Here is a 15,967-nt window from a genome sequence, read left to right as displayed (position 1 = left end):
GCCGTTAAAGTTGCTTACGCGGAAGGCGCATTCTCGGTTTTAGCCGGTGCGGCATGCCAAATAGCAAAAGCAAAAGGCACTATATCAAATTCCCCAAAGTCCCGGGTGTGCCCGCTTTAACTTCTCGGCTGCCAAATTATTTAATGCTCCTCCAGCCCGCGTCCGCTGTAAATCATACAATCTGCCGATGGCCGGGCACCTTTGAATTATTGACGTCGGCAAAAATTGCCGCGCGCGGACTTATTTATTCCAACAAGGCCAGGGACCTGCTTCCTCTGCGCGATTTCGGACTCGTAAATAATGCATCCGACGTCGTCAAAGTGAGGCAAGTCGTGTATGATATGCAACACTTCGTTACTTTTATATTGCGCTGGCTCCTGTATTAAGCTGAAGATGTGTCGTCGTGAATTATTAAATGTCCCTCGGCCTTTTCTCGGAACTAGCGCGCGGCGCTCGTCTTTTTGCGCTGCGACTAGCTTGCCTCTTATCCGCTCTGATTGCAGATTATTCAATTTGTCTGCAGCCTTTTTCTTTCTCCAACATATTGTGGAAACGTCAAGAGCAGCTGTTTAATGAAATCAAAGAGAATTGCTGAAGGCTAAATGCTGTGATAATTTCATCAGAGAGCTCTATTCATAGCAAGCCATTAATCCATAAAGATCACAATTTACCTTAACTCTTTCTCTGACGACAGAAATCTTTCTGGAGTAGTGACAGAATTAAAAACGGGTGATATTTCAGCTGAAAAAAGCACGCGAATAATTTTTCCTGCAAAAGGTTAAGAGTAAGTAGTAAATCATGAAGATTTAACTGTCAGCAAAGAGCTACAATTGCATTTGAATAAGTAATGGCGGCAGCTTCGAGGGAGATAAAAGGATGATCTATATTTTACATTGTTGTTTATAGCAGGGGGCTGATTGAATAAGTCGAATCTAGCGACATTTTTTCTAAAATTGGGAAAAAGGACTAGGCAGCAACCATTGATCTATCTCAAATATAAAAATAAATAATAATTGGTTGCTTTTATGCTTTTATGATAAATTATATTTAATTTTAAATAAGAAGACATTCGTACTTTTTGGTCGAAATGAATTCAAACTGTGAAGCCAAATTTCCTAGAAATTTACACGGCGCCTCAGGGCAAACTTAAGCTTTGCAGAAATTTATAATTGGAGAATGAATTAAAAGTAAAAAATGATTTCCCTGGAATATGAAGCATCAAACCAATTTGGAGTATTAATTTCTGTTACATTGATAGTCTAAAAAGTACAAAATTTCTCAATATGCTACTGAATTAGCAAGAAGAATTGTCAGATTGCAAATTATTTAAATTAAAGTTGCTTTACTAAAATGATGTTTTCGGCTACATACTGACATTTTAACTTTTGTTGTCATTTGGCAAGAAACCATTCTAACACTTGAATTTAGATATTGGAGAACTTATCTCATACATGGCAATTCTAAAATACAGATAAAAAAGGAAACCACTCTCAGAGAGTGCATCAAAAGCACTATGACGTTAAAAAATGTAAGATATAAAATAACTTTTCTGAAAAGCAAATTTCCTAAAACCATTTCTTACAAAGGAGCAAGTTAAGTGATTATATTCTTTGTTTTAAAAATTTCAATGACTATTGCGCACAATTTTAATCCTGGAATTGAATTTCTTAACAGTTTTCAGCCAATAAAATTAATAAAATCTAAGATTTCTTTGATAAAAATTCAAGTTTTAACGAAAAATCCTGGAAGTGACGTTCGTGTGTTTGCTTGTGTTTCAGGTATCATCACGAGCGGAGGCCGCGGCGGGCTGAACGAGCGGCTGAGCTCGTCTGGCACGCGGCTGGACTCGAGCTCGAGCCCGGTGTGCCACTTCAACAGCCGCAACGTGGACACTGTTTCGTCGCGCGTGTCCGGGGGGCCGTGTGCCGCGGCGGTGGCCGCGGCAGCGGCTTCGGCGGCGGTCAGACAATCGCCCATCGACATGGTGACGGGGCGGGCGGCGAGCGGTGACAAACGTTTTTCGCGCGACTCGGTGTCGGGCGGCGGCGGCGGCGGTGGCTACGCGAACCGTTCGAACGCCGCCTCTTCGGAGCTGGACATCAGCCGGAAGACGCGCGAGGCCCGCAGACGAGACATCCGGTCGCGGCTGCGGCTCGACAAGTGGGAGCCGCCCCAGGCGGGTGCCGCGCCCCACCACCATCCGCACCCGCAGCCGCACCCGCACCCCCAGGTGCAGGGTGTGCCCCGTAGCAGCGCCTCCTGCCGGCCAGGTGCCGCCAGCGGCGGCGGCGGCAGCGGCGCCGGATCCAGCAGCGGCCATGTCAAGGGCCTCGGCTGTCGATGGTCGTTCGTCTTCGACCCCGCGGGCAGGCTGTGCTACTATTGGTCCATGGTGGTCTCGCTCGCCTTCCTATACAATTTTTGGGTGCTCATCTACAGGTAAGCCCAGAATTATCTAATTTAAATTAAAATAAATACCAAAGAAAAATAGCGATTCATAATTCATCTGCTAGATATAACGTAAAGGGAGGACAAAAACTTTAGCCATTAATTTTTCCCTTTACTACAAAGGCGCTGGCATCGTTGTTTTTCCCGCAGTTGCCCTCAGGTCATAACAATTTTCCATTAATATAAAAAATTAGCATTTCAAGAGTTTTGCAAATTTAAATGCTTTACAGAAAAGAGTGAAAAATCCTTTATACCTTTACCTGGTAATTGGAACCAAGTTTAAATTTTCCTGTAGGTTGCCAATTAAATTTGAAAGAAAATCAACGGCAAAGCTTGCATGTTAATCAAGTGGCGGGCACTGTCTCGCTATTCAAAATCAGGATTTATTTCACCAGAAGGGATATATACCTCATAATTCACAAACCATTTAATAGAACGCGATGAGAGGAATTGAAAAATCATTAACAATTCAACCTTTCTTCGAGGAATTCAGCACAATCTAAATTTAAACTGGTATTTGGTCCATATTTCATTATTGCACATTGTAGAAGTCAACTGTTGCTAAATCTACAATCAATGGACTCAATGAACCACTTTTGCTAATGTCAATAATAAAAAATGTTTATAAATAGGATTAAATTGTTCGCCTTTAAAGCTAATATAATTTTTAAAAATAGAGAAATGAAAAAGAATCGAGTAATTTAGACAGTTTCAGCTACATTTTGCATGCCCTGATTGAAAAAAATTGGTCAAAACCCTTTAACTTTGATTTAAAATTAAAAAAGAACAAGTCTGTTTAAAGTGTGGCCAATTTAGTCGTTTTTGTCAGCTGGAAATAGTCTCTGTGGAATTCTTAGAAGTATCACATTTTATTTCAATCATATCTAAGTCAAGCAAAGATTTAAAAGTCCTTAAATATCCCATTTTAATTCTCTCCAAAACTAAATAAGATATACAAGATACCTCTTTGCAGGCATTGAGCTTGGAAACTATATTAAATAAATAAACAAACAAATAACTGATTGGGCACAGGAATAAATTACTAAACCAATGATGTTGCTTTGTAAAAATTATCCTATACTGAAAATAAATTAGTTAAGATTAATTTGATCTCGGTTAAAGAAGGTAGAAATCATCTTGTTTGATGCTAACTAGCAAAAAATATGGTTCTCATTAGCGTAGGTGTCACAGATTCTAGAGAGCAAAAAATGTGACAAGAGCGCCTCCTCAATTTCTGTTAGCAAAAAATGCGTCCTTTCCTATTTTTGGATGCCATAGCACTCTCGGTGAATTTTAATCACTTGAAAGACCTGCCTTGATTTATTTATTCGGTTTCATCAGTTTCAAATTGTCAAAATATAGAAACCAGCTTTTTAAAAACAGATAATTTATCTGGACATTGCTCTATAGCTTGCGGAATTTTTCTCCTTGTAGGTTCGCGTTCCAAGAAATAACTCGGGAGTCACTGTTGTACTGGTTCTGCCTGGACTACTTCTCGGACTTCCTGTATCTGCTGGACATCGCGGTGCACTTCCGCACGGGCTATCTGGAGGACGGCGTGCTGCAGACGGACTCGACCAAGCTGCGGCACCACTACATGAACTCGACGACGTTCTACATCGACTGCCTGTGTTTGCTGCCGCTCGACTTCCTCTACCTGTCGATCGGCTTCAACTCCATCCTCAGGTCGTTCCGTCTGGTCAAGATCTACCGCTTCTGGGCGTTCATGGACCGCACTGAAAGACACACCAACTACCCAAACTTGTTTCGTGCCACTAGTTTGATACATTACTTGTTAGTGATATTCCATTGGAACGGGTGTTTGTACCACATAATTTATAAGAACAACGGCTTCGGCAGCAAGAACTGGGTGTTTGGTGATTCCGAAAGTGCTGACGTGGTCAAACAGTACCTGCAGAGCTACTACTGGTGCACGCTCGCGTTGACCACGATCGGGGACCTGCCCCGGCCGCGCAGCAAGTCCGAGTACCTGTTCGTCATCGCGCAGCTGCTCTTCGGACTGCTGCTTTTCGCCTCTGTGCTCGGACACGTGGCAAACATAGTGACCAACGTCAGCGCCGCCAGAAAGGAGTTTCAGGGTGAGTACAACCCTTCCAAATCTTGTTAAAAAGTGGCGGAAACATTAAGAAAACAAACGATCCTACTAATTAAAGAGAATAAAAGCGTTGGATAACAACACGTGGTACGGTCTTTCGTCCCAGTAAATGGCATATTAATCGATAATAGATTTCTGGGATTTTTCCCGCCACATTGCCAAGGTCTGAATAAAACTTTTTACTTCATATCAGCTAGTCCTACAATAGTGCTTTTTTAATAAAAAACGGAAAGTTGTCAAAATTCATATATTAAATATGTTCACGGTGCGCCGTGTGATTAAAATCTTCAAGAAATGATTGGAGAAATGTCTGCAAGTGGCGCCACCTAACAATCGCGCTGGAATATTGTTGTTTAATCGGCTTTAATTTTGTTAGCGTTAACATATTTAAATTTTAATCAAATTGAACAGTCGTACTTGTTTTACGGATAGTAATTTCTCATATATTTATTTATTCAATAATTATATTATCTCCATTTTTACTGAATCACGAGTGGTAAGTTTTTAACCTAATTTCCACAGTTTTTGATTTAATACATTTATTTAAAAATTTACTGCGACAGTCATTGTCTAAATTAGATTTTAATAGAATCATTCACTTCAAGGGTAAAAATTCGATTAAAAATTTAATTCATAAAAGTTAGGCAGAGAAATTAATGAAATTAATTACAAATAATGATGCGTTTGAGTGTAAGCAGCCACGTGTGTGATTGAGATGGATGAAATGGATTAATCTATAGGAAGATTAGTGCGTCAGTGCATTGCTGCTTTTATTTTGTCGAGTGACATCGGCAATCAGCAGTTAATTATCCAGATATCGCGCGTTGGAGGCAGCCAGTTATCCGGCGCTGATCTCGAGCAGGGTGGTTTGATGTCGCACACCTGCCGGTCTCCAGCACTGCAGCCGAGAGCCGATTGATATAATCCAATCTGAGTAAGCCACTGCTAAATTGTCGGGGGCTTTAATTACGGTGGCAGCAATAACTGTCGCTGTAGTGCGCTCTTCTGGAATTAGGTCAGCTCCAGCATGTTTACTCGCGACCCACGTACACATAAAATGGAATTTGCATACTCTTTCGGTCTTTTCAACTGATAAAAAATTGAAATTATTTTAAAAATTTAAAAATAAGATAAAATTAGTCTGCGTGACTGTTTCTGCGGCTAACCATGACGTAAAGCTTGTCGGTTATGGTTTGAGGAAAGGGCGACAGATTTACATTTTGTTCAGTGTGTTCAGAATGATCCGACTGGTCGGCATATTCCTACTCATCATCCCAGCAGTTTTTTGTTCTGGTATGGCTAAAACGTAAAGTAAACCTTATAATAATACTTCTGAAATAGATAGCAGCAATGATCTCGTCCAATCGTGCAGAGAAAAGCTTCAAAATTGTACAGAGTGCTTCCGCAAATTGCCTGATGAAGACACATTTCAATGCCCAAATAGAATGGAAAAGTATTCCATTTTTAAATCTGAAGGTACACGATAATTTCATCCTCTCAATAGAGTGACTAATAATTACTTTCTGGCCGAAGGTGGTTTGTGCTGTCTAGCCTTCAACAATAAAACCATAACTGAAGGAGAACAAAATAACTTGAATTACCTAACAAAAAACTGCTCTTTTATGAAAACTGAATCTTGTAGTTCGTACATTAGGACCCAAAAACTCTATGATTATTTAATGGAACTGCATCCCTGCAGTTGCAATAGGTATCCTTGGTATTATTTGGTAGTTAGCTCAGTTGCCACGGCCATATTGGTAACTGCTTTATTCGGATCGGTCTTGCTCTGCGTGAAAAAGTGCCCGAAAAAGACCAAAAAAAGTGTTTCAAAGAGACAAACGACGCAGTTTGAGATGATCGAAAATGATATATACCACACCTATGAAATTGTGAAATAAATCTAAATCGCACACTCATGGAGAATCCTTTGTTTTTCTCGCTTCCCGCGACATTGCGGAAGTTAAACCACCGCGTAAGATAACATTTTTTTAACTCTTCCACAAAAACATTTGAAGCAGAAACTGCACGATGTGGAGATCACTTGCGATCTTCATGCTCAGCGTTTTAATTAGTAAGTTTTTGAAAATCCGCAACTTGCCATTTTATTAAATTTTGACTCGAAGGGAACTCGTTGGCACAATGCAAGGAAAAGGATTTGCTTCAAAACTGCGTACCGTGCGTCCAATACCAAAACGACTGCAAAAACTATAACTACGTTGTGGCCCTGTCATCAAGCAAGTATAATGCTGTTTTAATTATTACAAATTAAATTAAATTACTTGCATTAAATTGGTAGGTGGAAAATACTTTTGCCGTCAAGACTCTCTTTATGAAAACTTCCAAACATTACTCACTGGCAACATCGCTTGTGATCGATGTGCTCTAGGATATGTCAACTGCAAATTTATCCTGAAGCTAAAGAAGGATGCAATGAAACAGGAAATGCTCAGGAAGGACGTGCCCGAAAGTTCCAACGGAATACATTGGTGTTTTTGGATTTTGCTATGCCTCGTTATTATTTTGCTACTTACGTTGGGTGGCTTTTGTCTGTATCGACACAGGGAAGCTATTTTTCCTTGCTTAAAAAAGCGAATAATTACTAAAGTCGCCGTCGAAAATGAGATATACGAAGAAATAAATGATTATTAAATAAACACGTGTCGCTTTTATTTAACGAGTAGACAGATAACTCGCGCGGAAATCCGGTAAAATGTGATAAGAGCGAACCAAAACCAAAATTGCGCCTCATTTAAACGCAAAATTGTAAGACAGAATGCGCCAACCTATTTCTCTGCTAGTGCTCACGTTCCTCACAGTCGGTATGTTAAAATTATGGCTATGGTTGTGAATTTTATATACTTAAGTGGTGCAACATAGACGATTAAGAAAGTTTTAAGCGTATCAATTGTATCACGTGTCAATTTTCACGTAATACCTAAAATGTTATTTTTAGATAGATAATTTCTTTTTATTTTTGAAATTATTTCGCTCGAATGAAAATAGATCCAAACTTTATTATTTATGACATTTATAATTGCAAACTAGAGCGCGGTCATAACATTATTTTTTCCTTTCTTCAGCCTCATAAAGAATAAAAGATGAATTAAATAATAAGCAATAAAACCAACGTTTTACACGAATAAAGCTTTTAATAGCGAATAAAGCCCACACAAATATCCGACTGTCTAAAATTCACAGCTGTAATAAATTCTTATTCCAAGTATTAAAAAACACATATCAGAGGCCTCTTGGAGCATGAAGTGCAATGACGACAAACTGCGCCTGCACTGCGAGCCGTGCAACTTGGAGGTTGATTGCGACGAAAATCAGGTTGACGAAGTCCTCGAATGCAAAACCTTTCTGCAGCTCAGCGTCTCCTCAAGCAAGTATACCCACTCTCGGGCCGAGGCTTATAAAACTGTTCCATTTGCGCAGCCGGAAAGTTATACTGCCGTGCGGAAGCGGTGATCGAGCACATTTTCAAAGAGCACGACGTTTGCGACCGCTGCCAGGTGGGATTCTTGCGATGCAAATCGGTCAAGAGGTTTTTCAAGTCGATGCGTCACACAAAGTGCAACGAGCAAAATTCCACGGCGCTCGGGTATGAAGCTTCCAGCGAAAAGTCCAGAGAAGAAACACAGGAGGAAGACGAGGACGAGGCCGAGGCCGAAGAAAAAGCTGCTTTCTCGCCTGGCAAGATGCACTGGTGCATCTGGCTGGTTGTTTGCGGCGTTCCGATTGCGGTTTTGGCCTTCGCCGCGGCCTGTTTCATCCACAGAAGGGGTTTCCTGCGAGTGTCCTGCTGTCATTTCACTTGCATCTGGAGCAGGACTGACGCTCGAAGCGATGATATTGTCGAAATAGATTATATCTGATCAAAAATTATTAAATTTAGGACTTGAACTATTTTGTTAAAACTATGTTAATTAAAATAGATAATTTTAACAGATTTAATAACTTTATACCAAGTTTTTAAGTTTAATTTTTTTATTGTAAAAAATAAATTTTTGTTTTTTATTAAATAAAACTAATAAAAATTGTTTTATTACATTTTTTAACAAATGAACGGTCAAGATATTATGTATTTTATTTTAAACAAACGCACTACATATAAATTATAAATAAGTGTCAAGAATGACCGCACAGTAATTGGTACTTTCACACTGATCAACTAATCTCGTCTCGTGGAGCTGCGAAGGCCGTACTGTAAAATAAAGAGTTTTATTTCAAAGATCAAATCACTTGGAATAACTATTAAAATCTCCCTCTCTTAAAAATTATTATTCAAAACATGTTGACATGTGACATTCATTTTATATTCTATAAAATCATAAAAATTTAACATGCTTTCAAATATTAAAACGTCTTGTGCCGCAGTGCAAAGTATTTCTTTCGAGTCTCAATTGTTTTAATCATTTTGTTCACTCATTTTTCCTAAACATCCGACAAAAAGTTGTTTCGCTGCTGTTTTTAGTTTTTACGTTGCATTCGCGGTAAATGAAGCGCGAGCATGGCGATAGCGTTCCACCACTCTGGTGGCAGTGGCACCACGTTTGGGTCACCGCAGCACTGCCCAAAAATGAGGCAGCGCGAAAAATCAATTCTGGACCACAATTCAAACCGCTTCTCATGAACTTGTCAGTTGTCAGGCCGGCCTGAAAAACGTCGGAAAGGAAGACGCGCGGCGGCGGATTCATGCAGGCCACGTCGGCGCGGCTGTGAGAACTGCAAAGTTTCACTTGCAGCTGCAGAACGAAGGAACGAACCCTTTCTTATTACTGCGAAGCCGGGCACACCACTTCTACTGAAATCTAATCGCTCCCCCCCGAGATGCATGTTTGCGGTCGACGACGCCTTTCCTTTTGCCCGCGTCGCTCCATCTGGGATTCTGAGCAGGAATTCAGGCCACGCAGCCCGCAACGCAGCACACACGCTAGTTTAATAATAGCTAGAAACGTCGGCGCGGCGGCGACTCTTTGCCCCTGCTCTGTCTCAATTGCAGCCCTCGTGATTGCACGTGATAGTTAAATTATTGCGACAGCGCACCCCTCGAATTCATCCCTGTGACAAATTGCGCCTAATTTGTCTTGATGAGACAAAGGGCGCATAAATGATTAATGTTCTTTGTGCTCCCGCCACAGCAAGTTCCTTCTCCAGCTGCAGCTCTTCGTTTTTTTCCTGAAGGACGCGGCTTTATTTCAACCAACGCCAGCGTGTTGCAATTTTCTTCAATTTGCCCTTCGTAAGCGACGATCGATGAACAAACACTTACGGAATCAATTTGTGCCAGTATGGAATGCATGGGAAATTATTCAAAACTCCTGAAAACCGAACCAAGAAGACTCGTCATAATTTGGACAACAACGCACACATTTACATAAACTAATCATGTATCCGATTTCCAAATTTCTAATAAAATTAGTCAAATTGTCGGCTTATTTAAGCAGATCTTATTTTTATGGGTTACTAATTTTTGGGAACTCTGCCTAAACAATAAGATTTCATATTTTTTTAGACAAAAATTTAACCAATGGTCCCATGAAATTATTCTTAGAGCTCTGATCAATGGGGAATCATTAAAAAATGATCCACCGTGTCAAGAGACAATAAAAATATTGTTTGACAAAACCAAATTTTATGTATCTGCTACGTGTGATTTAATTTGGGGAAGTATTTAAATAAATATGAATTTTTTGTTTCAATAAACTCGTAGTCCAGAGATTAAAGTGTTTTAGTCAGTTTTATAGCGAGTGGTACCTAACAAGGGTCAGGAGTAATTGAAAAGTTTAAGAAAAAATGTCAGGAAAGTTGTATTTTTGGTATAAAAATTATCACTGCACAGAAATTTAACCCATTTGGAGCGTTTTGTGGTTGGTCAGAAGGACTCACAGGCAATTTAAACGGTTTGAGCTTCAAAAGACTGTGACTTACAAGTTTCAAAATTGCGCTCTGAAATGAGACACACAAAAAAGACGAATGTCTTTAATACCCAGTCAAAATATAAGTTAATTTTTATCAAGATAAAAAAACTCGGTGCAAGCTCATTTTTATGGAAAACATGAATTCCCGTAATTTTTAACTGTTTCTCTACTAAATTGAAGAAAATAATTCCGATTTTTATTTCAAATTTTTGTCTTTGAAAAACATTAGAATTAATTATAACATTTTTTTAAGGACAGTGTGGAGAGGGTTCGCATTGATGAAGTATGTCGATATTTTCTAGAGCTCGCAATCAGCAGAAAAAATGAAAGTTCCTAAAGTGAGGATGGGGCGAAAAAACAGCCACGCACCAACAGCAGTCACGTCTTCTGGACATCACCCTTCGCAAGAAAACGTATTGTGTACGGTCAATTTCCCGTCAAACCTGCACCCCATTTCATTTTCTTCGAGCAGGTTATCGCAGGAGGAGACGAAATAATATTATATAGAAGTTGTACATACGCGGAAAATTCAATATCTTCCTCTTTTTCTCTGCTGGCTGCTGCCGGAGATCAAATTTCGCTCCCCGCGTTCTTATTGTTAGCGCTGGTGGCAGACACGCGGAATTAAATTTACTCCGCCGCTGATTGGAAGTGCACCGCGTGCGAGAATTCGCCGCGCCGCCGATACACAGAGAGATATGAGCGTTGAGAGTGTTTGCGGCATTGTTCGAGTGTGATTGCATCGATCCCGTCCGGAAACATTCACGCACGCGGCTCAGCCAGCAACAAGGATCGTTTCCTTTTATGAAAACGCTCGCTATCTTGGAAAAAGGACGACGAGCAAGAGAGATGATCGCCCCGTCGCTAGAATAATGTACCCGGCGGCTGTTAAAAGTCAAAAAAAGGACGAAATAAAGGAGGCTGGCTGGCTGGCATTACGACGGGGCCCAGAGCGTCTCTTTAACTCGTGTTTGAGCAGCCTCTCGTTTTCTGCCTCACTCTGCTCGAGAGAGAAAAGAAACAAACGATGACATGGCAATCAAAAAAGATTCTCTGTGCCGAGCCGCAGCCCTTGGGACGCGCAACGAAAGATGGAAATTCGCTGTTTCGACGCCGCCGGCCGCAATTATTAGTTATTGTAATTTGACGGAAGGGCTCTCAGACTCTGCGGTGACTGAACGACTCGATTTTTCCGCCCTCTTTTTCTTTTGCTGTGCGGCTCGGCGCAAAATTTTTTACGCGCACTCTATGTTTCGCGAATACCGATCAAATCATTATTATAAATGGATTATTGCGTCTAATTTAATCTACCGATATTTTCGGGCTTATGCTGCTAATTCAATAATCACAAATAAGTGAATTTTAAAGCCGCAAAATCTACTATATTGCAGTTCCTAAAAATCAACTTCCAAAAGCGTTCAAATATTTTTGCACAATCTAAAAAAATTATCCCTCCCGTTTCAGCAAAAAAATGACCACTCCTGTTGCATCCAAAAAATGACCCCTCCCGTTGCACCTAAAAAATATTCTACTTTGAAACAATTAAGTTCCAGTACGTTCCACTTGAACTTTTAGGCACTCTTCATCAAAGAATTGATGCCTCCTCACTCCTGTTCCTTTTTTCATATCAGTCATTAGCTAACTTTAAAGCATATAAATAACAATAGCTTGATTATTTGTAAGCATTGGTGACAAACTGACAAACGAAATCAAGATTTTGTTTGTGAAACAATATGTAGTTACTCTGCTGATCCGCAATAAAATTACTTTGAATCTAACACTGTAAAACCAAACAATCTACATTTTAGAATTTTTCCGTTTAAAAATGCTTATTATTCTTATTTGTTTTTGCTATGTCATATACAATAAAATACATAAATATCAAATTGGATGAAATAGAAACATTTGATATACTGAGAAAAATGTATAGTATGTTTTAATCCCTGTCAGGAACATCGTGTTTTATAAATCAAAGCAATAGATATTGCCTTATTCCGTAAATTCACTTCTTCCACCTCATTTTCAAACACATAAATGATTTATAATTAATAAAATCGCTATAAGCTTAAGCTGTACAAGACCTTACATGACGAGGGAAGAAATAACTATGTACGTGATTCTATTTGTGATTTACAATAATTACTCTCGACATGTACACACGCTAAAATATATAGTATAAAAATTTTACTTAATAGTTAGTTTAAAAAAAGTTAAAAAAATTAATATATAATAACTAAATTTAGTTTAATTAGTTTATAAAGCAAACATACATTTAAATAATAATAAAACATTTTTTAAACTAAAAATTTATAAAAATAAAAATTAAACTTTATATAATTTAAAATAAAATTTTATTTAATATTTACTTACAAAGCAATAATAATAATTATATAATCTAAGCTTGCTCCAATTTACCCACCTGGACAGGGTTTCCGTAAGTTGTTTGCCAGGAGTGTAACCTTTTCTCACATGCTTCTTATAACTTTTTTAATGACATGCTATAACATGAATGTATTTAACATCATGTAAGAATAAACAATCAAAAAATAATAAAATTTATAATTATACTTTTTGTATTCTTCTTATATATTTTAAGTATTTAACGTGGTTGTTGACTAAAACTAGCTATCGAATTGTTAATCGTGAATGTCAAAAGCACAAACTTACTTCTTAGATAATTTGACTTGGTCCTCATGGAGCCTCCCCCCCACTCGTTTGAAAAAAGAGGCAAAATTTGAAATTGGCCCGGCTTTTGATTGTAGTTTAGCAGCAAACAACGCACAATGAAGCGATGACTTGCACTCGACAGTCGACACATATCAAGACAAACGAGACACACAATTCAACGCTCCAGTAGTCATCTGTACCCTGGGGCAAAAACACGCACGCATTCGAATTAAACTTTGCACGTCCAAACCTATTAATCGAAACGGAACAGCAGGTTTTTTTGTGCAACCGCAGGCGGAAGCTTCGGAAAGCTGCAAAAAGCTGCGGCAGTAATTAATTCAGGCGCCACTCACCTGGCCTTTGTGCGAGTGCACGAGTGACGGGGCTAATTACCCCGGTGGAGACAGAAGCGCCAAAATTAATAAATGCAGACTTTTTGCTTCAGCCCACGCGGTATTAAATTCGCGACGCACTCGGTTATTTACCTAGTCGGCCGCCGTGTGCAAACAAAAAGCAACTTGCCCACCGGCCCATCGGCCGTCCAGCTCGGTCCGCCGGCCGGCTACTCGTGTGTTTACACGGGCTTTTTGCAACCTGCTCGGCAAACAACACTGATAATGCACGCGCGCACACATTTATCTAATAAGAATTTTGCGCTATCCACGCAGGAATAGAGAGCAGGCCGGCCCACCAATGATTCGGGGCATAATTTCATCTCCGCAGGGTTCGCTGGGTTGTCCCTCTGGCGCTTTTTTAACAAAAGAAGGAATAATGATGGCGGCTGTTTACGCGTTTCCAAGTAATTGTTTTTCGGATCAATTTCTACCGATTCCTCGAATGGGAGATGAATATTTTATTTGTTATCGGAATTGGAGATAAACTCCAGTTGTGTTTGCGTGAAATCTGTCACTACTTTTTCCGTGTTTCCTTTTCAGTGCAAAAGTGATGAGGACGGTGTTTATTCTGAGCACAATACCGCTTTTATTATGCCACAGGGAAAGTATAAAAGAATTTAGAGAGCTTGGATGGCCTGTAAAGTGATGTGATTTAAATCGAATCTCCAAATCGCATATATACGCAGACATTAAATATATACTGTAGGCTTTAGCAGGAGATTATTCAAACCAATAAATTTTTATTCAATCAAACATAATTCATTATATAGAAGGTGAAACAGTTAAAATAAAATTGGTGAATTAAAAAATTCACTGCTTGACAACGTTTCTGATTTATTTAGGGTTGCGAATTTATGATTGAACAATTTTTTCTGTGCGTCTAATTTATTTACAGACAAAAAATGAGCAAGAATCACTTCAAAATTAATGAGCCCCGCTTATCTCAAGCTCCAAAATCTGTCTAAATTTATGTTGAAGCCAGACATATTGGGTCTGGTACACGCCTTAAAAACGCAAAAAAAGGGTCAACAACACAATTTCGTCGCAAAAATCCAGAAATTGAAAAAAAAATATTAAAACACAGCCTTTCAATTTTTGGTGGCTTTTAAAAAGTTCAAAGTGATCTTCAAATTAAAACTTTGTCTTCATTGGATCATGTCATTTTAATTATAATTACGTTGCATATTTATTCCTTAATGAACGAGAAAATGAACCACAACAAAATCAGCAAACAGTGTCTGGGCAACCACCCATAAATCTCCCACGCCGCTCGCGCCCGCGTTTTCGCGGGAAAAAAACTCATTTCGCTTTAGCGGGTTCGTGCGGGTGCGGCATCTAGATCAGGCGAGAAAGCAATTAAAAATGTTCCCACGCCACCCACGTGATTTGATTTGCAGCGCCTCCAGCGCGTCGACATAATTATTTTCCCGCAAGGACCGAAATAGAAATAGCAATCTCGGCTTTGCGTCTGCGGCGGCGACACCCTTCCCTGGTGCAAAAGCCTGCCGACCAGTAGGAAAAGCTGAGTTTTGAATATCAATGGCTCAGCAGTCTCGGCGAAGCGTACGACCCTGTAATTGAGGCTTTAAGGGTCTCCAGAGTTCTTGTACGCCACCCGTCCTTCAAACTGGACTAATAAGATTGCATTAGGCTCCTTTCACGCCGCAATTTTGTTTGTTTGTTGCTGTGGTTGAAAACAAGCCTTGGCAGAGGGATAAGATTTTTTGTTACATCTGGCATAGCTTACTTAATATGACATCGAGTGAAATTCTGCTAGTCGTCATAGCACGAGAAAGATCACTATGCTTGCCCCTTCACAGAGATTTTTTGTGGCCTTTGCCAAAAAAAATTAGACAAACATTTGAAATAATTTATTTTTTGTATTGGATTATTTGTGCAGTTTACTAGTTTATTAAGAAATATTGGTGGAGAAATATATTTCAAACTAATCGGTCACCACCAATGGAATATGGAATGAAGCGAATGTTTATTAAATCAAAATTCCATGTCCATTTGAAATTATAAACTAAATAGCTTTGCCACGTTCATCAACAATGCGAATGTCCCAGCAGAGTTATTTTATTTTAAACGACAAGACCAAATCCAGACATAAACGCAAGTAACAAAGGGTCGCATAGTGAACACAAACAGCTTTCACGATGATTACCATCCGGACCACAAGCTGCTGTTCATGTTAACCTGCACCTGCCGCGCGTCTGCACGGAGATCGGCTCGCATTTATCTCGTCTCGTCGCACGTTGCTGTGTAACATTTTCATTTTGAAATGCTGCGCCGCTTCTAATATTCATGATGACACCCCAGCCTCCACTCGTTGCGCCATATTCGCTGCCGCACACGCACTTTGGCCCGTGTGAATTATGATATTTCATCAACGAACGAACGAACGAACGCACTGCGCG

The 15,967-nt window shown here is 39.6% G+C and overlaps 2 protein-coding genes across 3 annotated transcripts in view; both read left to right on the top strand.

The window, feature by feature from the left end:
- LOC135945736 (potassium voltage-gated channel subfamily H member 3) overlaps positions 1–15,967 on the top strand; it is a 150,472-nt gene that overhangs the window by 32,566 nt on the left and 101,939 nt on the right. For both annotated transcript variants that reach the window (XM_065493588.1, XM_065493589.1), the window contains exons 3-4: positions 1,779–2,439; positions 3,883–4,547. In XM_065493588.1, coding sequence (XP_065349660.1) covers positions 1,779–2,439; positions 3,883–4,547 — 1,326 coding nt within the window. The remainder of the gene's footprint in view (positions 1–1,778; positions 2,440–3,882; positions 4,548–15,967) is intronic.
- LOC135946906 (uncharacterized) lies at positions 7,246–8,597 on the top strand. Its single transcript, XM_065495383.1, has 3 exons — positions 7,246–7,383; positions 7,806–7,946; positions 8,000–8,597. The coding sequence occupies exons 1-3, from the start codon at positions 7,338–7,340 to the stop codon at positions 8,437–8,439; spliced, it is 627 nt and encodes a 208-aa protein (XP_065351455.1). The 5' UTR covers positions 7,246–7,337; the 3' UTR covers positions 8,440–8,597.

This window comes from Cloeon dipterum, chromosome X (genome assembly GCF_949628265.1).
Source record: "Cloeon dipterum chromosome X, ieCloDipt1.1, whole genome shotgun sequence".
Lineage (NCBI taxonomy): Eukaryota > Metazoa > Arthropoda > Insecta > Ephemeroptera > Baetidae > Cloeon > Cloeon dipterum.
The sequence above is the reverse complement of the archived record's forward strand: the minus strand, read 5'-3'. Positions and strand labels throughout refer to the sequence as shown.

Bases quoted from the DNA above. Each gene is read 5' to 3' on its own strand.
- LOC135946906 (XM_065495383.1), top strand. From the start codon at position 7,338: ATGCGCCAACCTATTTCTCTGCTAGTGCTCACGTTCCTCACAGTCG. The intron at 7,384-7,805 runs GTATGTTAAAAT...AACACATATCAG, and splicing joins GCTCACGTTCCTCACAGTCG to AGGCCTCTTGGAGCATGAAG. The intron at 7,947-7,999 runs GCAAGTATACCC...CCATTTGCGCAG, and splicing joins GCAGCTCAGCGTCTCCTCAA to CCGGAAAGTTATACTGCCGT.